The sequence below is a fragment of the Podarcis cretensis genome (assembly GCF_951804945.1).
Source record: "Podarcis cretensis genome assembly, chromosome: 13".
In the NCBI taxonomy this organism is placed as follows: Eukaryota; Metazoa; Chordata; class Lepidosauria; order Squamata; family Lacertidae; genus Podarcis; species Podarcis cretensis.
Genome location: NC_137182.1, coordinates 41,612,197 through 41,640,036, shown reverse-complemented (window position 1 = coordinate 41,640,036; position 27,840 = coordinate 41,612,197). Strand labels below are relative to the sequence as shown.

The window sequence follows — 27,840 nt, the reverse complement described above, 5'->3', positions numbered from 1 at the left end:
CCTTATGCCCTCCCCTCTTTTAGCAGGAATTGTTTTCAGCTTGCCTTGTTTGACGGACTGCATTTCCCATGAGGCACTAACTTAAGCAAAAAATTTTCCCCACCATAATTCTGCCTTATCGCGCAGGGGTTTCTGGGTATCGTAGTTTCGTCAGAGCACAGCAGGCATGCAGAGAGAGCGTAGACGAGACTACATTTCCCATGCTGCACTGCTCCCTTCCTCCGTCAGAGACTGCCTTGTCGTCAGTCCCCTTCCCCGCACCCAGCCACCCACCCCTAACGAGAAAGAGACAGCTGGTTCAGTCCGGTCCCCAAGTGCGGGAGCTGCTGCGGTGTTTGGAATTGGCGGTAAGGGATCCTCTGCGGAAAGTACCATTGTGAACGCTGCCGGGGGGCGGGGCGGAGACTCGTGCGTTACAGTCTCTACCCCGAGGGTGGAGAACAGGATGCAAAACTGCTGGGTTTCTAGCAAGGAAGAAGCGGGTTAGGAGGGAGACGACTGGGAGGGAGCCGCGATTGTCATTGGGTTCCCTTCTCAGCATAGGGAGGAGCCTGGTGGGCTGGTAAATGGAGGTGGCTTTGGGGAGCCAGGATTCCTTGGATCTCCGGAAGGGAAGACAGCAGGAGGTTTTAGAGGAGACAGGTGGGGTTGGGGATCCCGGGTCCTCTTCAGTCAGGAAGGTAGAGCGTGCTTCTTTGATTATGGGGCGGGCCAGATTAGAGCAGAGGATGATGAGCGTTTAAACTCCCATAATCTATGGGGAGGACCCCTGGGTAGATCTTTGGGTTAACGACTCCTGGTCCCCCAGTGTGTCTGATCCCCTGGAGTGGGTGGAAATTTATGGGGCCAAAGTGCCAGGATTATTTTCCTGTGATCCATTCACCTCCGGTGCCCTCTGTTACCGTATTTATCTTTTTACACCCCTGTTTCTCCCGTTCCCTGGTTTTCTTATCCCAAACCCCATGCTGCAGCAACCACCTCTGTTGCTGCGAGCATTCAGATTGTAAGGTCATTGGGGCACTTTGTTGCTGCTGCTGATTGGCTTGCTCCATAAAGCCCCATGCTCAGTGGTGGTGCTATAAACAGTTCCCCTAATGACAGGGATCTGGGATCTGCGTTGGATTGAAGCCTAGAGAATTGAAGTCACTGACTCCCAGCCCTGAGTCCAGTAGGTTAAAGCAAGGGGACTCCAGGGAGAAAAGTCTGCAGCTGCTGTCATGGGCTGGCTCTGTTCCTTCGTTCTTTGCCATTGAAACCAAGACCTAGGGCATTGAGATAGGCTGAGGCTGGCATCCAAGAGGTTCTGTGTTGCTCCTTTCCCCTTAGCCTTCTGCGACCTGGGAATGTAAACACCGGACTTGGCAAGGGAGGGATAATTGTTCTAAAACTCTTGGCACGAGGCAGCAGTTCCTGCAAATGAATGCTCAAAAAAGGTATAAAAATGAGGTGCGGTGGAAAGTCAATATTCAGGAAGGATCTACCCCCTGCGTCAGTTTTCTTCACAAAGGCAGAGAACTTCTCTCTCTCTTTAGCTTATGTTCTATAACGTTCCATGTTCCCATGGTATAAAATGTTATGCTGAGAGGTGAGAGATAAATCTAGATAATATATAAAGAGCTTAGAGCACCTAAGTACTTCAGATCCATTTGGAGAGTCTGGTAATTTGAGAGAGTATGTTTCTAAAACAAAGGCATTTTGTTTGCCTCAAATGCCTCCTTTTTCTGACAGGCGGGAGATAAATATTTTGAATGAACAAGGAAGGAGTCTGGTGCATTGCTTTAAAGTTGTTAGGATTGGCAGTTAATCCTGAATTAATTCAGTGAGTTTTTAGTCTGTGTCTTGGAGAACCCTGGGGTTTACTTATCTGGGATTCCTCAGTGAGACAGTTGGTAAAGAGAAGATGAGTGGATGAATTTTTCCAAGTAAAATCAAAGTATGCAAAAGCAAAAAACAACAACTGCTGGGTGATAGTATGCTCTTGCAATTCGAAAAGAGTCAAATAGATTAATATAAAAAGGATTAGAACTACCCAAATAATGTAGAAACTTCTTTATGCATGCAAGTACAGTTGCAAGAATGTTATTTGCCAAAAGTGGAAGGATGAAGAGGTCCTGACAAAATAAGATTGGATACAGAAACTAATGGAGTATGCAGAAATGGCGAAACTTACTGGAAGAATAAGAAATCAAGACAACAAACTTTTTAGTAAGGAATGGAAGTGACTTATTGAGTATTTACAAACAAACTGTAAACAGATCAAGACACTGGCAGGATTATTGTAAAAACCTGCTGCTTTAAATATATATATGAGATATATATGAGAATAGACAATTAAAAATTAAGGAAATTTGGAGTATGCAGGAAAGGACGAAAATAAATGTTAGGAACTGCAGAAAGAGGGGGGAGGGAGTCAAATCTGAAAATGATAAAACTTGGTTAAATAATTGTATGTAATGTATATAAATGAAAATTATAATTTATTTGTTTTTTTAAAAGAGACGGTTGGTAAAGACGCATGGATTTCCCTCAAAGACACTTTGCCTAGGACAGACGACCTAAAATGTGCAGCCACATGACAATTCTGGGCATGCTCTCAACTCCTGAGGGACGGCAATGAGGCCTAACAGGCCTGGCGTTTGTGTTTCAGAATGTTGTCCCCTCTGGAATCCTCCACAGTACATGGAGGTCCTATAGCAGACACACAGAAGTTCTTTGACAGACAAGTGGAAATAAGTCCCCAGGAAACAGAAGCTTTGAAAGCCACTGATAGATGCCTGAGTTTTCAACAAAGGTCTAATGGATCTGGGGCCAGATTCCCCCCCCCCCCCTTGAATCTTGGAGAGATAGTATATCTTGGTCTCAGCTTATGGCAGTTAGAATAATAGAGCTGTGAAGATGAAAGACAGATTTGTTTTAAAACATTCTGCGTAAGTGAAAGTAATCACTAGTTAAATAATGACTAGCATGTAAATAGCTCACCTTAATCTGTTAGTAAAGAGTAGCCTGTTAACTTTTTCTTTTAAATAACTGGCTGGTATAGCAAGGTGGCCAGAAGCAGATTTTGAAAATCAGGAGTAGCTCCTCAGCTGAAGGTGCCCTATGTAGGGGACTTCATGGAAGTTGGGGTAGGGGGTGGAAATGAAATCAGATCCAGGCCCATCTAACTTGGTGCTTTTGCAGTGAGAAGTTCATAAGCAAGAAAAAGGGTGAGAGCCATGTGGGTATCCGAAATGTACTCTGAACATGATATTTGAAATTCATGGTCCTTTTATAGTGTTCATCATGATAACTGACATTTATATGCCACCTTTTTCTGCATAATGCTTGGAAAATCTATATTGGTATTCCTCGCAACTGGTTGGTGAAGTAGATTATTCTTGGATAGACGGAGATGGGGTAGTTTAGGCTTCTTGTTTAAACTGAGATTTGAACCAGTAATTCAGAGCTAGCAGCCTCAGTGCCCCCACACTGTGACTTCAGTAACAAGCATTTAGTGACAATTAGCGACAGCTTTAGTTGTCAATATGATGCTTCCACAAAAGTCTCTTTAAGACTCTTACTAGGTAGCGTTAGTTGCCTTCCTGGAGTTCTTGTTGGTAGACGAATAATAAATCTGAATATTAGGATACAGTACTGCATATTGCCTGAACACTTGAAAACAGGTTTGGGGGGGAACCTGGTGTCCAGCTCTCCTCTGTTCCAGAGAGCACTAGTGGCCATGGAGTTGTTCCTTCTATTTCGACAGCTCACGGTGACAAGTTAATTGAAAGTGAAACGTCGAGAGGGAGGCAGCTTCCTTTATAAGGCGCGCGCGCTTCCTCCCCCCCCCCCCGCTTTCTTTTCCGAGCAAAATCTCGACTGTTGATTGGCTACCCAGTTTGTAGACAGACTTCGCGGTGTGCATGCATGCGTGGTGAGATCCGCGCGTCGTGATCTCTGGGCGTTCTTGAAGTTGTCTGCGCGTTCCGGAACCTGCAAGATCTCTGACATCTCTCTTGTTTGCGCGGCGCTGCTCCGTTTCCTCCCCCCCCGCCCCCCCCGCCTCTGCAGCTTTCAGCTGCTTGGGGTGAAATGAGGTCGGAGCCGGAGGGCGGGGCCAGCCTGGCTGCTGTTCGCGTGTACGCTTGGCCCGGATTAAAAGAGGGCAGCGGCTGCTTCTCCTCCTCCTCCTCCTTTTGCTCCTCCTCGTCTTTTTCTTCTTCTTCTTTGTGGCGTTGCATCGCCCGTGGGATCCGGAGAGCGCCATATGGAAAAGGACCCGGAGCTGCTTGAGCAGGAGGTGGGTGCTTGTGTTCCGGAGACCCGCCCCCCCCCGGTGCTCCTTCCTCCCCTCCCCCGGGCTTATGCTTCCTGGAGCCCGCAAGGCCTCCTCGCCCGGCTTCCCGGAGCTACAAATGGAACCCAGGTGTCCCAGGGCTCCCAGCCCCTCTTATTTGAAGCCCCAGAGAACCCAGGAGTCCTGGCATCTTGTGGCCCGATTCCTTGGGCCGCTGTTTCCAAGCCGGCTTATGCAGCCTTCTCTCTCTCTCTTTCTGCCAACCCCTTTCCCTTCCTCTTTGCCACCAGCAAAAACAGCCCTTTATCCGCCTGGCTCAACGCTGCCTGCACTGTCTGCCAGCGGTTTTCAAACAGGGGAGCTGCCCCCAGCTCTTGTCTGGAGATGCTGGGGATTTGAACCTGTGGCCTTGGAAAAAGTGGATGCCACAACACCTCCCCTCTGCGGTATTTCCACCGCAGGCTGCATGTGGTCCTTGGTTACCCCACCCCATCCCCCGTCTTTCTGTTGTTTTCCTTGCAATTAAAAATTCCCTGAGCATTAAAGGGTATCAGGCAGAAGAGGAGGCTGCAACCCTGTCATGCTAGCTTTCTATGTGCAGGGAGTTTGTTTGTATGGAGGAGCCCCCACACTCACATTAAGGCTTAGATCCAGGTTGAGGACATCTGAGAGATCAGCCTGGGTTGGGGCAGGACTGTTCAGCAATGTTGCCTTCTCCCCTGCCTACCTTCCAACCTTGTTTTCCTGCTTGATTTTATGTATTATCACCCCACCCCAGTTTGATGTTTGATTTTATGTATTATCACCCCACCCCAGTTTGATGGAAGTGCAACTCCACAACCTTTTGTCTGCATTTTTCCTGGCATATTTCTCAAGAGCAATAAATCATACTGGCATGGCCTTCGCTAAATGGGCACAGAAGGAGGTGTATCTAGTGGTCGGATCAGGGAGAACTAATGTGGTGTCAGTGTGGTGTAATGGTTAGAGTGTTGGACTAGGTTAGGGCCTGGGAGACCAGGATTCAAGTTCCCACTCAGCCATGAAACTCACCAGGGTGACCTTGGGCCAGTTGCAGTCTGTCAGGCTGACCCACCTCAGAGGGTTGTTGTGAGGATAAAATGGGGAGGGGGAGAAGCATGTTTGGTTCCTTGAACTGATTGGAGAAAATGCAGGCTTGAAATGTAGTAACAAATAACGTCTGGATGTCTGGGTAGCACAGGCTAGTGGTTACACAGTGAGGGAGCTGGAAGCGAAAACTCAGAGCTTCGCTGAGGAAGTAGGGAGTGAGGCCCAGAGAGGCTTGCCTGACACCTTCTCTGTAGTCATTTTGTCCTTTTAAATCTGTGGCCTTAAAAGAATCTTTAAATTTTTTAACCACCACTTGTATATTTATACTTGTGCCGTGAACTAGTTTCAGGTCCCTCTATGCCGATACATTTTTATATGGAGTGTTATTACTGTTTTATGGCTTGTGTTTTAAAACATGTTTATGTTTTGAGTGACTAAATAACAGAGTTACTGAGAAGCTGATTTAAATATCGTAAGTATATTCCCTTCCGTCTCTGTCAACCTCGTGCAATCCTGCTGCTTTGGACTACAACTCCCATCAGCCCCAGCCAGGGCTGATGGGAGCTGTAGTCCAAAACAGTTGGAGAGCACCAGGTTGGCAAAGGATGAAGGAAGTAAATAAATCCAGAAGAAGGATGCCATGGATTCCTTGCTCCTGCCATCTTTCACTTACTCTTTCCAGGTCTGGGTCAACCGTGTAGCTTTTCCTGTGACAATCCTGACATCACACAAAAATTGTAGGCGGTTTCGTTGGTCCGTTAGTAGGAAAATTAAATCAGAAGCTATAATCAGGTAAAAAAAAGGAAGGACCAGCTAAAATGGCACAAAGCAGTGAGCAAGTTTTCTAGATGTTTCTTTCAGGATGGATGCTAATTGGAAGCCCAGAATCTGTTAAGTCCTAAGGTGAAGAGGAACTGTGCAGATTTGATGAGATGAGCCTCTGCTAGGTGCTAAATAGCCTCTGTTAGGTGCTAATGAATTTGTTGGTGATGATAGGTGTTTGCCACCGGTTTACTGGGTCTGTTCTATGGGTTGCTATTGTATGGCTTCTGCTGCACTATATTGTTCACTTTCTGATGCTTATGCTATGCTTAAAATTTTCCAAGTTGCTTAGAGATTCCTTTGTAGCAAGTAACTAATCAATTGAGCAAGTTAAGAATAGCCAAAAGAACAGATTTCAGGTTGTATCAAAGAAGCCATAATGGCTGTTCCTCCCCCACCCCATTATTATTATTATTTATTAGTAAATACAACGTATTTCAGCTGCTTGGTTCTACCTCCATCACTAGTCAGATTAATTCTGCTCCCGGGGACCTGTGTGGAGAGAAATGTGTTTAGATTGGCAAAGCTGGAGGTTAATTTGCAGTGGTGCACTAGGTCAGGCATAGGGAGTTTAGGCATCTCTTATCAGACACCTCTTCACATGCACACCCCTTTCCCTAAGGCACACTCCTTACCAACCCCGCTGCAAGTGTGTGTACATGAGAGTTTTGTCTGGTCGAATTGTAGCATATGGTAGAAAGGCATCCATTGCTCCTCCACCCACTTTTCCACCTGGAATGCAGTAGTGGTTCACAATGGAATTGGACCGAAATAACTCTCCATTCCCACTGTAGGCCTTTGCAAGGTCTCATTTTTATGGTTATTACTGTGGTTGGTTCTCGCCAGGATCAACTACCAGAAGCAATCCTGTGTATTAAAAAACCCCATGTGAATCAGTTTGCTATCCCAGCAGTAAACGGCTCAAAAGCTTCTCTTCTGCAATCCACTGTCTTTATGATAACTGGATCTCTCTGCTGCTTCTATCCCTCCCAGATGGAAACAGAGCTATCTGCCCCTGTAGAACAAGGAAGCTGGCATAAGATAACCAAGTTTACTTGAGGTAAGTAGGGTCTCTGTGGGATCTCCTCCAGGATTTCTTTGGTGTTTTAATGGGATATTATTTCCTGTTTCTAAGAAGCTAACGTTTAAGCCTTTAGTTTAAAAAAACAAGCTGTGAACCCAGGGATATTGGACTCTGTGGTGTTAAGTGAACAGGGGGAGGGCAGAGAAATATGTCTGTCTGTCACCCTGGGAGAGACGGTGCTGATTCAGTGTTTGGATGACGACAGGCAGGCTGTGGCAGACATGGCATTTGTGGCATGCTTGGAGCACGTGGCCTCATAATTGGAAGGCTTCTCAGAATGTTCCGGCATTCCATGTGGCTCTTAGCTGTCAGATGATTGGACGAAAGGGAAAACCGCCTCTTGGTGAGAGAAAGACGATCCTCTTCTTGCACACTTCCGCATTTGAAATCCATCTGGAGTTGTCGGAGCTGGGAGGACACTGTATGTGTGTGTGTGTGTGTGTGTGTGTGTGTGTGTCTAGATTCAGGTAGGTAGCCGTGTTGGTCTGACACAGTCTATATATATAAAATAAGGTCCAGTAGCACCTTAAAGACCAACTAAGTTTGTTCTTGGTATAAGCTTTTGTGTGCGTGCACACTAATTCAGATATCTCTGTCAGTCCTAACAACCTCCCCACCTATTTTCCTGCCCTCATATTGAAAGATGGGGGGTGGGTGGACGACACACATTAGATCTTTAAAATGAGCTAGAATCCCATTTTGGTGACTTCACACACTTTGCGTTCACCCCCTCAGCAACTTGCATATGCGAATAGGAGCTGTTAAAAGTTAGAGTAGGCTTTCCAGATGTTGCTGAACTACAGAGGCATGGCTGATGGGAGTTGTAGTTTATCAACAGCTTTAGGGAGGTTCCCCCACACGTCTCCTAGTGCCTCCTAGAGAGCCAGTGTGGTGTAGTGGTTAGAAGTGGTAGTCTCGTAATCTGGGGAACCGGGTTCACGTCTCCGCTCCTCCACATGCAGCTGCTGGGTGACCTTGGGCCAGTCACACTTCTCTAAAGTCTCTCAGCCCCACTCACCTCACAGAGTGTTTGTTGTGGGGGAGGAAGGGAAAGGAGAATGTTTGCCGCTTTGAGACTCCTAAGGGTAGTGATAAAGCGGGATGCTGTTTTCAGTGCAGCCAAGTTAAGTCCAGCCAGTCAAGTGTTTGGTAATGAAGCCAAGTTGTGGACTAGGCCTGTGTCTTCCCCCCATTGGGCATGCATGAGAGATAGAAGTGCCCAAATCTGGGGGAAACATCCCTGTAACTTGTAATCTTAGGATAAGGTTACCAGACATCCCCATTTCCCAGGGACAGTCCCCAGATTTACAAATCAGTCCCTGACAAAATCCGCTGAATTTGACTGAAGTTGAAAAGTGCCCCCAGATTCATTGAAAAAATCTGGTAACCTTATTTTAGGAGTAAGTGTTATTGCTAAGGTGAGGGAAGGGTGGTGTGTGGATGCGTATCATTCAAGGAACAAACTAATATTGGTTCTGGCGGCATAAACCCAGGCTTCGTATGCCCTTGACTATCGGGCTGCCTTAATTTCCTACCCTGTTTATTATATACACTATGACTTTCTTCTCTAACTGCCTCACTGTAGAAACCATAAATACAGCACATCTTTCTTGTTTGCTTCTTACCCTCCTGCAGCACCCCAGAAGCTGCTCATAATCTAGTGCCCTTGACTGGAAAGTTGGGCCCACATTTTTAGGGTTTCAGAAGAGGATGAGGCAAACTTGCTGTGCCCCTGTTCACTTTGGTGGGGTGTTTTCAGGGCAGCTTCCCAGTGGATGAAGTCCAATGAGTCAGATTTATGCCGACTCATTTATAGATCTTTCTGACTTATGCCTGCTTATTTATAGATCTTTCTTTCTACCCCTCTTTGCTGCACTGGATGGCAGCCAAAGCTTGCCATGCGAGGCAGACTCTTAGCTGCCTCTATGGTCATAAGGAGAGCCTACTGGATCAGGCCTACTGGATCAGGGGGACACGGGTGGCGCTGTGGGTAAAACCTCAGTGCCTAGGACTTGCCGATCGTATGGTTGGCGGTTCGAATCCCCGCGGCGGGGTGAGCTCCCGTCTTTCGGTCCCAGCTCCTGCCCACCTAGCAGTTCGAAAGCACCCTTAAGTGCAAGTAGATAAATAGGTACCGCTTTATAGCGGGAAGGTAAACGGCGTTTCCGTGTGCTGCACTGGTGCTGGCTCGCCAGAGCAGCTTTGTCACGCTGGCCACGTGACCCGGAAGTGTCTCTGGACAGCGCTGGCCCCCGGCCTCTTAAGTGAGATGGGCACACAACCCTAGAGTTGGACACGACTGGCCCGTACGGGCAGGGGTACCTTTACCTTTACTGGATCAGGCCAATGGCCCATCTAAACAGGCATCCTGTTCTCACAATGGTGCCTAATGGGAGACCAGCGGGCAGAAACCAAGCTCACAAGAGCATTCTTCCCTCTTGTGGGTTCCAGCCACTGGTATTCAGAAGCATGCTGCATCCGACTATGGAGTACAGTCGTACCTTGGTTGTCGAACGCCCTGGAACTCAGACGTTTTGGCTCCCAAACAATCGGAACCCGGAAGTGACTGTTCCTGGTTTCCGAATGTTCTTTTGGAAGCCGAATGTCTGACAGGGCTTCCGCGGCTTCTGATTGGCTGCAGGATATTCCTGCAGCCAATCAGAGGCCATGATTTGGAAGTTGAACAGACTTCCGGAACAGATTCCATTCAACTTCCAAGGTACGACTGTATAACCAGCATGGCTGGTAGCTAAACATTTCAGGAAATAGAAGCCATCAGGGTGTGGTGAGTGGGAGATGCCATAGGAATCTGAGAATTGCATCTCTGGGCAATTCAGTTCCCAGAGATGGAAAGAAGATAAAGTCCCTACCAGAGAAGAATGGCAGATTTAAGTTGATGGATTATGCCGAAATGGCTAAAATGACTGGAAGAATCAGAAATCAGAAAGACCAAAATTTTAATAAGGAATGGGAGAAATTTATATCTTAAAAACCATTGTAAACAGCTAAAATTGTTGGTAGGATTGGAATAAAACTTGTAGTTCAATGGTGAATTCTTGGACATAATGGAGATGTAAAAGATTTGGATTATCATAAAAGATGGAGGAGGAAATGATTAGCAATAGGAACCACAAAGGGGAGGAGGGAAGTCCAGGAGGTTCTTTGGAATCTTGTTTCTATGTTGTATGTTGGATATGTGAATGTAAAACTTTAATCTGAAAAACCAAATGAATATTTTTTTAAAAAAAGAAATCTGAGAATTGACCTGGATCAGATCAGTGCACTATTGAACTTAACAATTCTAACCTCAGCCAGATAATAATAATAATAATAATAATAATAATAATAATAATAATAATAATTTATTATTATTATTTATTTATACCCCGCCCATCTGGCTGGGCCTCCCCAGCCACTCTGGGCGGCTTACATAAAAACCAAAAATACAGTAAAATATCACACGTTAAAAACTTCCCTGAACAGATGTCTCGAAGTTCACAACTGGAGTGGAAATGCATTCGGAGACTTTCTGTCTCTGTGTCTGCCTGCCTCTCTCTTTTGCACAGAGTAAAGCTGTCTTCAAACGTGTGTGTACACACACATACTGGAGAGGGAGAGAGATTTCAAGGTACAACAGCTGGCAGGCCACAGGTTCCCCATCCCTGGCCTCGTGGGTGATCTATTTTAGTATGTTTGTTTTATCTGTATTTAGTAAATGAACCTTAAAAACCAAACAAGCCAGGAAATTGCCATGGTTGCCTCATACTGCATTAGATATTTGGCATCTGTTCATCTGTTCACCGTTACTAATGAACTTGCGAAAGGGGGGGGGGCGGAACCGCTGGAAAATAAAACGCTGGAAAAGTTTTCTGCCTCGCTAATCCCCTAGCACTGCCTTGTCTGTCTTTCCGCCTCCAGGTTCCTACGGAAGAGAGAATGATGTGGAAGACATTGCTGATGCTGGAGCTGGGGGGAGCAGGGGGCCGGGCTCCCTGTGCTCTCCCCTCCTTCCCCTCAGTCCTGCGGTACCGGTCCTCTTCAGCCATTGACCAGCACCACGAACTGGCCCGCGAGCGATCCAAGACCGTTACCTCCTTCTACAACCAGTCGGCCATTGACATCGCGGCCGAGAAGGTGAGCGCAAACATGGCCGCTGAACATGCTGTGCGTACAGCAGAGGTGGCCGATGCTCCCGTTTCCTCAACCGCCGCCTCTCTGAGGGCAGGTTTTGCCTCGCCTTCCTAGAACTGTAGGCTGGGAGCCAGGAGCAGGTCTAGGCTTTTCCACGCTTGTGCTCCTTAGCGGCAGAAGTTCTCCTCAAGAAAGGAGTGTATTATGAAGGACGGGTCTGAGCAGGTGGATTGCATTCTTTTGGTGCTGGTTTCTGGCCTAGTGGAAAAACAGATGGCCTTCAGCAGCCTGAGAAGGCTGTTAGTTTTGGCATGGCTAGTGCTGTTTTAGTGCTCACGGGGCAAGACGAGACGTGAGGGATGGGTGTGTGCGTGCAGCAGAGAGTTCTCTGTGTTCATTTCCCCCCTCTGAAATCCCTCCAGCTATTGTTTTGAGCAGTATGATCCCTCAGCCTTTGGTCCCCGTTTTGCTAATCGCTACTGTTTAATGACTTCCCCTAACAACTTGGCAACGGCTCTGGAGAGGCAGTCCACAGTATGGGCTTTGGGGAGAAGAGAGGCCTAATCTTTTCCCGGCCGTCTGGAGCCTGCCCTGGGGAGAATGCTGGTTAATTAAATAAACTACCTGCCTGCCATTATACAGAGGCCTGGCAGGAGAAGTTCCTGATATGTCTCCTCGCAGTAACACATCGCCTGCTTAGGTTTAGACAAACTTCTTTATGAAGTTACTTGCATAAGACTACAGTTTTAGGTGTGGGGTGGGAAAAGAGGTGTCCTCACACGTCTGGAGGAACCACTTGCCAGTGTTATTTCCTTCCTTCCCCCCACCTTGGGCTTCCATGCTTTTCTCCCAGGCAGAAAATGCAACGGGTGCAGCTTTCCCCCCCTCGTTGCAGCTCTGCGCTGGCAGAGTGCTGCACTTATACATCCTCGCAGCTCCTGAAAGTTGCATGTGCAGTGCCAGAGATGGGAACCACCGTTTGCTCGATAACAAAGCAGTTTCTGTTAATAAGAAAACCAGTTCCACATATTTGCTTATGAAGCAGGTCCTTTTTATTTTACTCCTGGCTGCCATGGTAATGGTGGCAGTGAGCCGTACAGGGAACTGAAGCCTAGCGACTTAAGACACAAATATCTGAAAGGCTGCATTTGTTCTTAATTGTCTGATTGTATCGCCCTGGGGTCATGTGGTGAAGAGCTGGTAAGAAGTCTTATAAAAGAATGAATGAATACTGGGAATCTTGCTCCCCAGTGATAAACAGTGTTTATGGTTGGTCTGCGAGGGCGAGAGGGAATTATAGAAAATTGGAAGGTTAGCCATTGCAACCAGAGTCAGTTGTTTTTCTCAGCAGGAAGTAAGATGGGTCCCATTTCTAGTGCTCTCTGTTCAAGTGAGAGTGTATGGGATATGTGGGGAACCTCTGGTCTTCCAGATGTTGCTGAACTATGGCTTCCATCATTCCATCATTCCTGGCCTGATGGGAGTTGTAGTTCAGCGACATCTGGAGGGCCAAAAGTTGCCCATCTCTGGTGTGTGGAGAGGGCATCCTTAAGAAGCCATGAGCTTGGGGGGAAACTGCCCTTCATACCACAGGAGAGGGAAGGCATTAAGTAATGATAGAAGGTATTTTTGCGGCTGGCAATGCTCAATGCTGGCGCTGTTTTGCCTGACCTCACGGGGGCTCTCTGGAGCCTTTTTGAACACTTGTTTCCTCTTCTCTCTTCCCAGCCCTCTGTGAGGTTGACGCCGACCACCATGTTGTATTCTGGACGGTCCCAAGATGGGAGCCACCTGCTGGTAGGTGTGAGATTAACATCTGTCCTCAAATCATCAGAGCTGCAGGTTGAATTTGGGACTCCTGGATACCAGCCCCATTCTTTTCCCTTCACTACTCTTAATTGCTTAGGCCTTAGCACTGCATCATCCCCTTCTGGTCTTCAACTCTGCAAAGTCCTGTCTTCTAAACTCACTTTCTATGGGCAGGATGTTAGTTTTGTAGTGGAAATAACAAGGAATCCCACTATGCCCATTGGTGGAGGAATCCCTGTTTCCCCATTGCTTCTCTGGGGACAGGAGGCTTCTTTCTAGGTCTGCTTTGCGTTCGTTTTTTGCTTCAGCCCAAGCAACTAGGAAGCCCACAATGTCTCCAGAGCCAGTTTTGGCTCAGAGCAGGATCTCTACCCCCACTTCACCAGGAGATGGAAACCTGTAGCTGCAGCAACACCATAACTCAGTAGCTGTTGTCTCCCTGAATGCCTTTAGGGGGGAAACTGGCTGTAAGCTCTGCACACTCCATTTTGGAGGAACGAGGGTTCCTTCATTGTAGACTTAATTGGGCCCAAACTACCCGAAGCTGCTCAGCTAATGTAATGCTGCCTGAAATGAAGACCACCGCATGAAACAGTTTCTTTGTGCCTGCCTGGCTGCACATAACCACATTGGTCAATTTGTGGCGCTCTGGTGGCCTTAAGAGCCCAAAAGAACAGGGCCGGCCCTATCCTTAGGCAGAGTGAGATAGAACATAGATACATAGGAACCTGCCTTATACCAAGACAGGCCATTGGCCCATGTAGCTTAGTATTGTATTCTCTGCACCAATTGGCAGCAGCTCTGCAGGGTTTCAGGTAAGGCTCGCTCCCAGCCCTACTTGGAGATGCCAGAGATTGAGCCCAACATCTTCTGCACGCAAAGCAAAGCCACCTTGCCCATCATTCTAATACAGTCTGTATTGCAGGACATGGGAGACAACCCAGCTCCTTTCCTCCTTCTGGAAACTTCAACCCACTAACATGTCCTTGTGCTCTGTTACAGAAAAGCGCCCGCTACCTGCACCACGAACTCCCCGTCCGCATTGCTCATCGTATCAAAGGCTTTCGGAGTCTTCCCTTCATTATTGGGTGCAACCCCACCATCCTTCATGTGGTAGGTGCCTGCCAGGAAAGCGCCTGAAACAGCCTCTGCCACAGCTGGCTGGGGCTGGAGGGAGTCTGAAACATCTGGAGGGCACCAGGTTGGCAGGGGCTGACCGAAAGAGATGGCTGAAATAATAATTTATTATTTATACCCCACCCATTTGGCTGAGTTCCCCCAGCCACTCTGGGTGGCTCCCAATCGAGTGTTAAAAACAATACAGCATTAAATATTAAAAACTTCCCTAAACAGGGCTGCCTTCAGATGTCTTTTAAAGATAAGATAGCTGCTTATTTTCTTCACATCTGAAGGGCGGGCGTTCACAGGGGCGGGCACCACTACCGAGAAGTAGAGATAACTGAGGGATAGTTTTGAAACCTCATAGAATTGCAGATTTGGAAGGGACCCTGAGGGTCATCCAGTTCAACCCCTTGCAATGCAGGAATTTCAACTGAATCATCCAGCACAGAGGACCTCTGCTTGAAAACCTCCAAGGGAAGGAGAGTCCACAACCTCCTGAGGGAGACTGTTCCACTATTGAACAGCTCTTACCATCAGAAAGTTCTTCCCGATGTTTAGTCAGAATCTCCTTTCTTGTGACTTGAAGCCTTTGGTTGGGGTTCCGACCCCTGGAGCAGTAGAAAACAAGCTTGTTCTATCCTCCGTGTGACAGGCCTTGAGATACCGGGACAGGCTCCTAGCACCTTTGGCTTTTAACCTTTTTAGATCTCACACCCTTAGCAGAAGCTAGCAGGGGGATTCAGGGCCTTGATGTCAAACCTGTTTTTGTAGCCTGTGCCTCTCTCCTTGAGTCGCTTCTGTCCTCTTCTTTCAGCACGAGCTTTACATCCGAGCGTTCCAGAAACTGAGCGAATTTCCCCCGGTAAGCATGTGCTTCGTCTTTGAATGCAGAAGTTGCTAAACGTGTCCTGAGTCCTATTGAGTTGGCCACATTTAATAGAATAGCAGCATGAATGGCAACCAGAGCATACAGGGAAGTTGACCTTCTTGTTTTCCCAAATATATTTTACTGGTTTTGCACAATAAAGGCAATGGTAACAAACAAACTTTAACAGGCCTCGTGTATGTCATTTCTAAAAACAAAGGGGCATGATGTTGTTTTCAATTCGGGAAGTTCCTGTTTTTATTTATTTGTCAAAATGGCCTGCAGTGTTGTGTCAAGGTGCTATTATGGAAGGGATGGGAAATCTCAGGTACATAGACCAATGTGGCCCTCCAGGTCTCTCTATGTGGCCCTCTGCTCTCTCCATAAGCCACACCCCTCGGTGGCCCTGTCCTTGAATTGTCATAACGCCTCTCGCTTGCCTTGGGTTGAGAGATGTATACACATAGGAACCTTCAGCTGTTGTGTGGCTGGATTGCCAGCTACTAGAGTCTAATCCAGGCATCCCCAAACTCTGCCCTCCAGATGTTTTGGGACTACAGTTTCCATCATCCCTGGCCACTGGTCCTGTTGACTAGGAATGATGGGAGTTGTAGTCCCAAAACTTCTGGAGGGCCGAGTTTGGGGGTTCCTGGTCTAATTTGTTGCTCCACCCACCACTGGCAGCTATTTCCAGAAGGTTACCCAGTCCTGAGGCTGACACAGGGTTCCCCATCCTGCTCTGTAGGGTGATAAATATGGGGCTGCTGGTTCTGGGGTGAGTGGGATGAAATGGCTGACTCCTGCCTGCTTCTGATCACCTCCCTCCCCAAGTTCCGTCTCTTTTTTTCATGCGCACTCTCCCTCTCCTCTCCCTCTTCTCTGCTTACAGATCAAGGACCAAGAGTCGGAGGCCCAGTATTGCAAACTGGTCCGGCAGCTCCTAGACGACCACAAGGACGTGGTGACGTTGCTGGCCGAGGGCTTACGGGAATGTCGGAAGCACATACAGGTACCGCTTTCCTAGTCCATTTGGGTCAACCTGTCTGCCGCTCAAGATCCCCAAAACATGCTTGGGAGGAAGAAAGACTTGGAAAAGTAGGGTTGGTGGGTTTGGGCAGGGCAATGCTTCTGGGAGAAGGGTGGGCTTCGAAGAGGAGAGTGCAGACTCCTGAGATGTTTACCCAGGCCTTCTGTAGATCCTCAGCACAATCTGGTCCTTGTCACTTCAGCACCTTCCAGGGTGGATAAAAATCAATGATTTTTTTTCTAAAAAATCAAGATTGGTGGTTTTTTAAAAAAATAAATCAGATTTTTATTATTTAAATTGGATTTTGGAGGAAAAATCTTTCTAAAGATAGTTTTCTATTTAAGTTACATTATAGTCCAAAGGGTATTCATCAGGAAATAAGGATTTGTGTTAAGTTTTACATGTATACTAAAACTCAGTCTAAGGTGTGTGTTTTTTTAAAAAAACTGTTTAACCACATCAGTTAACAAACACGGATACATATACTATAATGTTATTGTTTTAGTTAAATAAATTTTTAAGGAAATGATTATTTCTCTCCTTCCAATGGAGTACAGCAGAAAAGTTGTCTAAATATAAACAGTTAACTTACTAAACCTCACAATAATTTCATAGTTATCTGTCTATGTATTTCTAATAGTATAACCAAATCAGTATTTTTTGATATAACTGTGAAAACATCTCTGAAAATATTTTCTTCCAAAAATGAAACCTTCATCTGGTTGTAAATATTCAGACTATACCAGCAAGAATGAGTCTTTCTGTAAAAAAAATAAATAATAAATAAATCAAGTCTTACTGACTAGTGATTTAAATTGATTTAATTTAAATCAAATCCACCCTGCCCCTTCAGTGTCATCCTTCAAACTGCAGTTGATTTGCACTAAGCAGAAGATGTGGTAAGAGGTTAGACATGTGACACCCGTGTGTCCCCTTCCCTCAGACTTCTTCCTGGATGGGTTTCAAACAGTGGTGTCCAAACTTTTTTCAAAGAGGGCCAGATTTGATGAAGTGAAGGACCGTGAGGGCCGACCAAAGGGCCAACCAAAGTTGTTCACCATTTTTTTAGGGTTGAAGTTGTTGAGGGTTTTTTTTAGGATTTTACCCCAGGAAATAAACTGCCACAGGAGCCGGATTAAACCAACTGGTGGGCCAGATTAGGCCCCCGAAACAGACTTTGGACATTCCTGTATGGGGCAACCGCTTGTGAGGGCCGCTCTACAGATGGTGAGCCTTTCCTGTTCCCTTCTCAGGATGAGAAGCTGATCCGTTCTTTCCTGGACAAGACCCTCACCTCTCGCCTGGGCATCCGGATGTTGGCCATTCATCATCTTTCCTTGCATGAAGACAAGGTACAACTTTTCTTCTTACTTGAACAGGACATAGATTTTGTGAACAGCTGTGTGACCAGAGAGGGAGAGACCCAGAATTGATACTTAACATTTGGTGCCCTCTGCATTTCCCGTGCATGTGAACGTATGTAGCTGCCTTATAGCAACCCATACATAACACTGGCTCGCCTAATGCCGTTTTTGCTCCTATAACCCGCAACAGCTCTTTGGGACCTTGGGTAAGAGATTTTCCCCCTGGCCCTGTTTTCTAAGACATCTTTTGAGTAACTAGAGATGGCACAGATTGGACTGGAGGCTTTCTGCTTTCAAAACATGAAGGAAAATCATTAAGTGGTCTGCCCTCGTCTGTTTTCCAGTGGTCCATGCAGGAAAAGTTTAGAAACCGTTATTCTAGGTCTTGATCCTACATTGAAATGTCATCTTCTCCTTCTCTCATCTTCCTGCAGCCAGACTTCGTTGGGATCATCTGCACTCGCTTGTCTCCAAAGAAAATAATTGAGAAATGGGTAGATTTTGCCAGGTACTCAGTTCTGTTATTTCAAATCATCCTGTTCTCATACTGGCTAATTGTTGGAATTCTGCCCCGGTCAGAGGGATGTGCCAGTCTCCAGGCACCGGCTGAATTCTTTTGACCTCCCTCCCGCGACTCCCGGCAAGAAAAACAGATGAGGTCCGTATCGGCGATTTTTCCCAGGCTGTGAGAAAAACACACCACTGCTTCTCCTCCTCCCTGCATATCCCCAGGGAGGGGAATCAGACTCAGACAGAAATGTATCTACTTGCTTTTATTCCTGTCTTTAGCAGCCATACAGTTAAAGATGTCTGCACTCTTTGAACAACAGAGAGAAACTCTCAAACTGACTCCACCCATGTACATCCTGTACAGGTCATATGACACACACTGAGCTCACATCCGGTGCTCAATAAGGAGAATGGACTGCCCCTTTGTTTCCATGGCAACAGTCACAAACATCCTATTTGGCTTTGCAGCCACAAGCAGCTGACTTAGCTGCTTCTTGCTGCCGCATTGCTTCTTTATAGTAACACTATGTGTGTACAGCAGTCTATGGCTCCCTCTCATGGTCATATTCTGTGGCTCCATCTTCCTCATTCTGCTGCATTTCTTTCTGACGGTTTAACTTTTTTTCCATTGCTCCTTTCTAAAAAAAAATTAAGGCCAATTAATTGTGGCAATAATGCAATGTAATAATCTTTTTTACAAAATTAATACAGGTTTTCTATTTTTAATATGATTTTTATTAAATTCTCTGTTTTACAATTTCAGATAAACATTTTACATAAGATATCAATGACTTCCCTTCTTCTTTTTCCATTGTTCATTTTTCATATCTTATATCCCTGCATATTTTACAAAAACTATACCAATCAGTTTTCCATTATTGCATCCATCAAAACTTATTTACGCTGTCGAATTTACCTTAATGCTGCCAGCGTTTTCAGCTGTACACAGTTATTTTCCATATATTTAATATAAGTTTTCCAACCTCCTTTAAACATATGTTCTTCTTCTCCTCTTATTCTATATGTTAAGCCTGCAATCTGTGCATATTCTGTTAAGTTGCCAATCTTCTTTGGTTGGGACCTTGCTCGTTTTCCATTTTTGGGCTAACAAAACATGGGCCGCTGTTGTTGCATACATAAATAACCTTATTTTTTAATATTGGTTTTAAAAGTTACTTGAAACATAAAATATGTAAATGAAATACAAATACTCAGCTGTTAGGATTGCTAGGCAGGAAGCTTTGCTGTAGTTGCAAGCAAACATAAGTGGTAAAGCTCAGCATCCCACCTCAGTTGCCCTGATCCCTAAGGCCTTGTGCCTTTCCCCTCCTGCATAATAATCTGGATTTAAGATGGGACTCACTGGGATGGAGGCCAAACAGATACAGTAAGAGAGCTGGGCCCTAGAAGCTCCCCAGGGTCATTTGTGAGTGCCAAGTTAGGCTCATATAGAGCATAGCCCTAAGGGCTTATCCCCCAACCTTCTTGAGTGTTGAGATCTGCAGAGGGGGCCCCTCAGCAGTTCTGCCACCCTCAAAAGTTCTTGGGGGGGATTATGGCCCAGGGTTGAGGGTTTTTTTGGGTACCACTCCCCGCAGAGGTGTGTCTCCAGCATCTTCATTGTTCAGCATTTGCTGTATGACAAAGAGGCACATCTTAACCCTGGTCTTTGAAACTGAGGGTATTTTTGTTTCCTAGGACACACCTTTTTGGCTTAAATTGTAATGCTTGGTTCCATTTGGAAACAGTTCACTTGTTTTTATAACTGTAATGGATTTGTCCTTTTTATAACTCTGTATTATATTGTTGTGACCTTCTGGGGAGGGACAGGTAGGAAATCCCATTAAATCAGCCTTCCTCAACCTGTGGGTCCCCAGATGTTGTTGGACTACAACTCCCATCACCCCTAGCTAGCAAGGCCAGAGCTCAGGGATGATGGGAGTTGTAGTCCAAAAACATCTGGGGACCCACAGGTTGAGAACTGCTGTATTAAATAAACGCGTGTAGGGCACAGGAATGGGGATGGAGACTGTGTTTGGTGTCGGCAGCTCTGCTCAAATACAGCTTGCCACCAGCAGTGGAGTCTGCACTTAATCCTGCTTCCGTATTTCCTTGCAGGCGCTTGTGTGAGCACAAGTATGGGAATGCGCCTCGGGTGCGGATCAATGGCCACGTGGCTGCGCGCTTCCCTTTCATCCCGATGCCTCTTGACTACATCCTTCCAGAGCTGCTCAAGAATGCCATGAGGTATGCCATTTATCCTACTAATTGTAGCACAGGATGAGACAGGAGAGAATCTGCAAGGGAAATGGCTTTTTGGGCCTTCCACTGCCCTGAGATCTTTTGATAAGGTGGCATGTAAATACCTATATGAATAATGAAATATAAAAGCCCATAGCACTGATTCAATCCCTTTTCTATAGGGCCAATCTGGTGCAAAGCCCTTCCTGTCTCAAAAGTTGCTTATTCCATTTTGAAAGGAATAGATCAACCTTACTCAAGCTTGGTGTTCTCCAGATGTTGTTGGACTACAACTCCCATCAGTCCTGGCTGGTGAGCCAGGGATGATGGGAGCTGTAGCCTGAAGGGCCCTGGGTTGGGTTGGAATACATAAACACAGAGGAGTGAAACTATTGGCTTCAACCTTTGGTCCCTGGATGTTGCTGGACTACAACTCCCATCATCCCTGACCCAAAGTTGACAAACGCTGGCTTTAAAAAGTGACCATTTAGTGGGGTGGGAGAGCTGGAAACAATACCAAGATATTTCACATCTGGCAACCCTTTGGTTTCAGATAGTACATGGGTAGATGAGTCTAAAAAGCCCAGGACACAAATTTTCACAGCCTTATAGCAACTATGATGACTCATTTACCAGAAGTAATGTATTTAGCTTTAATTCTGGAAGCAGACACTCGATTCTGACCAACGTTCCTGACTCTAACTGGGTGAAGGAATTTGCAGAGGGGAGAGGGGCCTGCAGAAGTTATGGAAGGCAGGATTTGGTGTGCTGATTGGAAGTATTCTACCAAATCGTTGGTAACAAGGATAGGCTTGCAAGACCTTGTGAATGGAGGAGAGCTTCATCCCAAGCGGGAAAGGGTGTAGGGGTCCTGCTTAGGTAGGACGCAGACTTACTCCCTTGCCATTCCCTTCCTTTCAGAGCCACGATGGAGTCTCACTTGGATACCCCTTATAACGTGCCAGACATCATCATCACCATTGCCAACAATGACATTGACCTGATTATACGGTATGGTTTGCTAGGGAAGCCTTTTCAGTTTCTCCCCTTTCCTAGAGGTTTTAGGCCGCCATCTTGGTGGGAACTTGGCAACAGTGGCCAAATACCAGAGACCCTTGAAAATCTGTGGGGGTCCTGCCATTGAGGTGGACAACTTGAGATGATCTTCCTCTTGGTGGCGAGGGCATCGGCAGGTGAAAGGGACTAAAGCATGTTGAGAACCGTAATGTGTGGCTCCTTAACACCATGCTCCTCTTTCTCCCGGCAGGATTTCAGACCGAGGGGCCGGAATTCCTCATGACCACGTTGAGAAGGTGACAGATTACCACTTCACCACAGCAGAAGCGAGCGCCCAGGACCCTCGCATGAACACCCTCTTTGGGAACATGGTGGAAATGGGGAACAGCGCCCAGTCAGGACCCATGCATGGGTAAGAACAAAGGGGGGGGGGGGACAGAAGGGGCAAATGGGATTTCCAGCAGCTGCTGCCCGAAGGGTGTTTCCTTAGGGGGGAAAGAATGATACATATCTAGGAAGAAAACACCAGTCAATCTGCAGACATTATGAGTACTAAAAATAGAAATGGAAGGAGTACCTAAAGCACTTTGTACTTGGTGCTTCGGGTTCCTTTGAACCCGAACAGAAATGTAGTAAATAGATAAATACTTATGGCACTAGTTGGACCAGGTTTTCTTTCAAACTTCTTTCCACCTTGGGGGCTGGAGAACCTGGGGGCTTCCAAGGTGATACTGGGCTCCAACTCACATCAGGCATGGTCAAACATGGCCAATAGAAAAGGAGGCGGGATTTGTAGTCTAGCAACATCTGGGAGACCATGGGTTCCCCGTCGTTGACCTAGAAGCTTGCCATTTTTAAGGAGGGGGGAAAGGGGAAACGATAATGAGATTCTCAAAATGCAAAATTTAGTGTTTTTTACACACAGTGCAGCAGCAGATTACGCAGGGCCCTGGCAAGAAAAAAAAGATGTATTATTAAAGATGGAATTGTACAGATTCAGAAGTTCAATTGTCACAAGATAACCTGGCCTTTTCGTAACTTTCCTCAAGCAGCAGCTCTCCCTGAAATGTCCCCCCTTTGAAAAAATCATGTGGCAAAAGCAATCCATGGAGTGAAATCTATGTGGACTAAGACTTAACTACCGTATAAATGTGTTGAAGAGTACAATCATACCTCGGGTTGAAGTAGCTTCAGGTTGAGCGTTTTTGGGTTGCGCTCCACAGCGACCCAGAAGTAACGGAACGCGTTATTTCCGGGTTTCACCGCATGTGCAGACACTCAAAATGATGTCGCGCTCATGCGTGGAAGTGGCAAATCGCGTATGCACGGGTTGAGTTCTGCTCTGGGTGCGAACGGGGCTCCGGAACAGATCCCGTTTGCATACAGAGGTACCACTGCATTCCTTCCAGACCCCCCCCCCCGTCAACTGGACCTTGCTCTCCCCGTGAAATTGGCTGTGGAACTAAGGACTTCTCTGTCTGTCTGTCCTGTCTCTCTCTAGGTTTGGATTTGGACTACCGACGTCCCGTGCTTATGCCGAGTATCTGGGTGGCTCCCTGACCCTCCAGTCTATGCAGGGGATTGGCACCGATGTGTACCTGCGCCTCAAGCACATTGATGGCAAAGAGGAGAGCTTCCGCATCTAAAGACCCCCTCTCTCTCGTGTGGACTGAACCTTCCTTGGCTGCAGGAGGAAGTTTCAGCACATGACACCAAACCTAATTTCCCATGGATCTGCTTGTTCTCCTATGGATTCCTACGAATGTGCTATGCTATCCTACTGAAGCTGAGAAAATAGTTGAGGTAGTTTCCTTCTTCCTGTCCAATTGCTGATGGGACGTCATCCACTTACTGCTGGTTATTCCAGTCCTTTGGGGATGAGTGGGCGTGCCCTGTGGTTAACCACCGATCCCTCGAATCCAGATCTACTGGGACAGCCTGTGGACATCGTTCATCCTCCCCCCTTTGAGAACTTCTAAAGCCGTCAGACAACTGTTGTACACAGACAGCTCATCCAGGCTCTTGTACGGCCTAATTTTTCTCTGTTTCTTTTCGTGGATACAAAGATTGGGTGAGCCGGAAGCTTTTACTGTCGCATGTACTGATTCTCGTTTGGCCCTCTCAGGCCGTTCTCGAACTCACAGGAAAGACTTTCCTTGCAGCACCCGGCACCAAAAGAAAATCCCCCTTCCTTCTGCCGGGGGAGGAGTTTTTATTGGACCCTCTTTGGGGGAAACAAAAGCAAGACATCGGTCTTCAGCCAGGGAAGGATTTCTCCGTTGCACAAGCACCAAAAACACCCCCCTCACCTTGAGAGGAAAAGACTTTCACACCACCAAGTTGGCACCTTTGCCGCAAATGGTGTGCGATTCCAGAACGTTCTTCCTCTTCGCTGCACAATGATGTATTATTTCCGTCCTCCCTCTCTCTGCTCGATCTTTCCGTTACCATCAACTTTTTTTTTTAAAAAGGAAAAAAAATCAGGCATCAGGATGAAGGGTTTCCCTCTGCCCTCACCACTGTGTTAGAGGGATTTTTATTTTATTTTTTTGCTGTGATACTCCAATAAAAAAGTGCAAATTCCCAAGTCTAGCGAACACTCTGTAATCTCCATGGCCTGTTTGCCTTGTTAATAAAGTAGGGCTGAATATCCACCAAATCTTGTATTTAACAGTGGTTGGAGACAGAGGCTACAAAGGCAACCTATTCCTTTGAATAAACATGACCAGGGATAGCCAACTACTTCCAGGACATAGAAAAGCAGAACACTTCGTTTCATAGCTGAAAGAGAGGAAGCTTAGTTTCTGTGCATGGGCAAATGCAGGATTTTTGTTGGGGGGAGGAGAAGCTGAGTTATTTATGTATTTTTATTGATTTAGGGGGACAGCTGCTCCCCCTTGGCTACGCCCATGCCTCTTTCTTTTTTTTCCAGCCCAGTCCAAGCTGAGAGCCTATTCTGCTCCACTAACTGATGACATCCCAGCTGGGGAGGGAGGGAGACAGGCCTGCTTGCTTAGTTGAACCTTCTGGAAGCATCTTTAGTCAAGCAAAGAGATATTTTACAGACTTGGCTGCAGCTATTAACAACAAGACTGGCACGGCCACTTTTAGCAGTCTTTCCCCTATAGAATCCCTTATTGCGGATCTAAAACTAGGAGCTTGGAGGGACACACACCCTTCTATAAGAATACCATTTATTAACCATATCACTGATCAAATTGTTTGAAAATAGACTGTGAGAAATAAGCTGGGGCATCAGCCCTGGGAAGAGAAGGTACTGTATGTCATTGCTGGGATGGACAGGCAAGTGGTCACAGGTGGATGATTGCAGACTGCCTCCCCATTAATCGATTCTCTGCAAGCACACTTTGGAGATGAGTAAAAAGATGGCTGTCCATGCTGATCCTCCTTTTGCTGCTGCCTATGAAGGGATGCGGGTGGCGCTGTGGGTTAAACCACAGAGCCTAGGACTTGCCAATCAGAAGGTCGGCAGTTTTTTTTTTTTTTTTTATTAATTTTTTAGAAAAGTTTTCTTTTACAGATTTAAATAACACATTCACATCAACCATAATGCCAAATTCTTTTGGACTTCCCCCCGCTTCCTCCACAATCCTCATAATTTTATATTTATTTCACATTTCCTTTATAATTGTATTGCCAGTTAATTAATCTTTACAACTCTTATCCCTCCCACAATACCCTTTCTCATCACAAAGCCTCTTTAAATCCAACTAGCGTTGTCTGTTCATCACAAATATTTTCCAGATAAATCGTAAACTTTCTCCAGTCCTGTGTGAACTTGTGATCTTTCTGGTATCTAATTTTTCCTGTCAGTTTGTCTAGTTCAGCAAAATCCATCAATTTCCGTCTCCATTCTTCCAATGTTGGTAATTCTTCTTGTTTCCATTTTTGAGCCATTAAAATTCTTGCCGCAGTCACTGCATATTGAAAAAGTTTATAATCACTTCTATTAATTTCTCTTCCTGTAATTCCTAACAAGAAAGCTTCTGGTTTCTTCACAAACGTGTATTTAAACATCCTTTTCAACTCATTATATATCATTTCCCAGAAGCCTTTTACTTTCTTACACTCCCACCACATATGGTAAAATGTCCCTTCCCTCTCTTTACACTTCCAACATTTGTTACATGTCTTATACATTTTTGCTAATTTTACGGGAGTGATATACCATCTGTATACCATTTTCATAATATTTTCCTTTATCGTCATACATGCAGTGAATTTCATATTTTCCTTCCACACCTTCTCCCAATCTGCTAACTGTATATTATAACCAAAATCCCTGGCCCAGTGTATCATAACTGACTTAACTTCTTCGTCCTTTGTTTGCCATTCCAATAACATTTTGTACATTTTTGACAATACCTTATAGTCATTATTAATTATTTCCTTCTGAAATCTAGACTCTCCTTCAATATATTTCCTCTCTTTACAATCCTTCTTAAACATATCATTTGTTTGGAAGTAGTGCAACCAATCATATACATATTTTTTAACTTGTTCATATGGCTTCAGTTTCCATTTCCCCCCTTCGTTAATTACAATATCTCCATAAGTCATCCAGTCCTCTCTCATGTTTATCTTTTTAACACTCATGACCTCTAGTGGGGATAACCAATGTGGTACATTTGGTTCCAAAATATTTTGGTACCTGTCCCATATTTCTATAAGGGCACCTCTGAAAAGGTCGGCAGTTTGAATCCCCGCGACGGGGTGAGCTCCCATCGTTCAGTCCCTGCTCCTGCCAACCTAACAGTTTGAAAGAATGACAAAGTGCAAGTAGATAAATAGGTACCGCTCCGGTGGGAAGATAAAGCACGTTTCCGTGCACTGCTCTGGTTCACCAGAAGCGGCTTAGTCATGCTGGCCACATGACCCGGAAGCTGTACGCCGGCTCCATCGGCCAATAAAGAGTCGGCCACGACTGAACCTAATAGTCAGGGGTCCCTTACCTTTAGGAAGAATTAATCCTCTGCTGGCTATATATTGTTATGACTTTTGGGGGGTGGTAGGCTAAATGCCTGCCCCTTCTAATTCCTGGATGCAGCATGGATGCAAAGGCTGGAATAGCCAGTCAGCCTGGCAATGGCCCACAGCAGGAGTCCTTAAGGCAGAGTTTTCCAAACTCTTGTGACATGTTAGTGTGTCATGTGTCCATGCGCTCCTCCCGGGGCTCGAAAGGGGTTAGCTGAACCTCCGGTTTGCTAGTAAAAACTGAATTAGTGTGTCACCAACATGAAACATTTGGAAAGCCCTGCCTGAAGGGAACTTGCCAGCCTCCCTCCCTGGATAGGTGGAAAGACGAAAGGTCAGAGTTGAGTGATGTGAACCAGAAGCTGGAATAAAAAGCTGCAGGCTAGAAAGACAGAGAGAAACCAATACTTTTATTTTTTGTTAGGATCCAAGGCTGCAGCTATGATAGAAACAAGACCTTTTTTGGGTGTTAATGCTGTGAACCCCTCCATCACAGGCTCAGGTTATATATGTGTGCATAAACAAACCATATATCCTAAAGACAGCACAGTGTCATCTGTGCCTCATCCCCGAAACATGAACCCTGGCCCAGAACCCCTGGAATCTTGCACCGCTCGGAGATTGAGGCGGCATGCAACAATATCATCTTCCCGCTGCTGCTTGCTCAACCTGGGAGGTGAGCTCTTGATCGCCATGATGACTCCAACGTTACTGCTGCTGATATCTGTGTGGAGCTGGCCTCAGGAAACTGGGCTTGCAAGTCCCATCCATGCAGCGGTAGCTATGTCCAAACTAAACATTTTGCAGGTCCTCAAATTTGGGAGAAGGGTTGGCTCCTCCAATTTTAAAGGTGTGGCTTGTATTCGGGCCAATATGGTACATTCACAGAGAAACATTAGCTTCCTCTATCCCTACTCAGTCCCTGCTCCTGCCAACCTAGCAGTTCGAAAGTACGTCAAAGTGCAAGTAGATAAATAGGTACCGCTCCAGCGGGAAAGTAAACGGCATTTCTGTACGCTGCTCTGGTTCAGCAGAAGCGGCTTAGTCATGCTGGCCACATGACCCAGAAGCTGTATGCCGGCTCCCTCGGCCAATAAAGCGAGATGAGCACCGCAACCCCAGAGTCGGTCACGACTGGACCTAATGGTCAGGGGTCCCTTTACCTTTATTGCTTTTAGAGAGTTCCTCAACCCAGTCTCTCTGCATCATGGAGATGCAGCCATTGCAGTCACACACTAAACAAAATGGAGAGTGTAGTAAGATGTGATAATAACTATGTGACCAAAGTTGACTAATCATTACACATGCTCAAGCTATGTTTTGTCATCTGCATACTATCCCCTGCTTTTTCCTGTAGGACTAATTGCAGTTGTTAACAGTCATCAGCAGGTTTACCATACCCATTGAGTCAATCACCCATCACCTACTACCCCTCTGAGAAATACCCCACACCACCCTCCCACTGAAGGGTCTGAAGCAGAAGGGTCTGGTGACTTCTGCTTCAGTGTA

The 27,840-nt window shown here is 46.1% G+C and overlaps 1 protein-coding gene across 3 annotated transcripts; it reads left to right on the top strand.

Moving 5' to 3' along the window:
- Positions 1-217: 217 nt before the first annotated feature.
- On the top strand, positions 218-23,923 carry BCKDK (branched chain keto acid dehydrogenase kinase). Of its 3 annotated transcripts, none has more exons than XM_079950284.1 (13): positions 218-347; positions 7,160-7,226; positions 11,169-11,384; positions 13,110-13,178; positions 14,193-14,303; positions 15,127-15,174; positions 16,067-16,186; positions 17,458-17,556; positions 18,003-18,076; positions 20,197-20,325; positions 21,241-21,330; positions 21,587-21,748; positions 22,838-23,923. In XM_079950284.1, the coding sequence occupies exons 3-13, from the start codon at positions 11,187-11,189 to the stop codon at positions 22,980-22,982; spliced, it is 1,245 nt and encodes a 414-aa protein (XP_079806410.1). In that variant the 5' UTR covers positions 218-347; positions 7,160-7,226; positions 11,169-11,186; the 3' UTR covers positions 22,983-23,923. The 3 variants fall into 3 exon arrangements, with proteins under 3 accessions (XP_079806410.1, XP_079806412.1, XP_079806411.1); XM_079950286.1 differs by lacking the exon at positions 218-347 and adding an exon at positions 560-642; XM_079950285.1 differs by lacking the exon at positions 218-347 and adding an exon at positions 4,102-4,279.
- Positions 23,924-27,840: the final 3,917 nt, after the last annotated feature.

What these genes read in the sequence shown, in the direction of transcription:
- BCKDK (XM_079950284.1), top strand. Translation starts at nt 11,187, where the DNA reads ATGATGTGGAAGACATTGCTGATGCTGGAGCTGGGGGGAGCAGGGGGC. An exon ending in ACCCCACCATCCTTCATGTG is followed by an intron (nt 14,304 to 15,126) that starts GTAGGTGCCTGC and finishes CTCTTCTTTCAG; the next exon opens with CACGAGCTTTACATCCGAGC. An exon ending in AACTGAGCGAATTTCCCCCG is followed by an intron (nt 15,175 to 16,066) that starts GTAAGCATGTGC and finishes CTCTGCTTACAG; the next exon opens with ATCAAGGACCAAGAGTCGGA.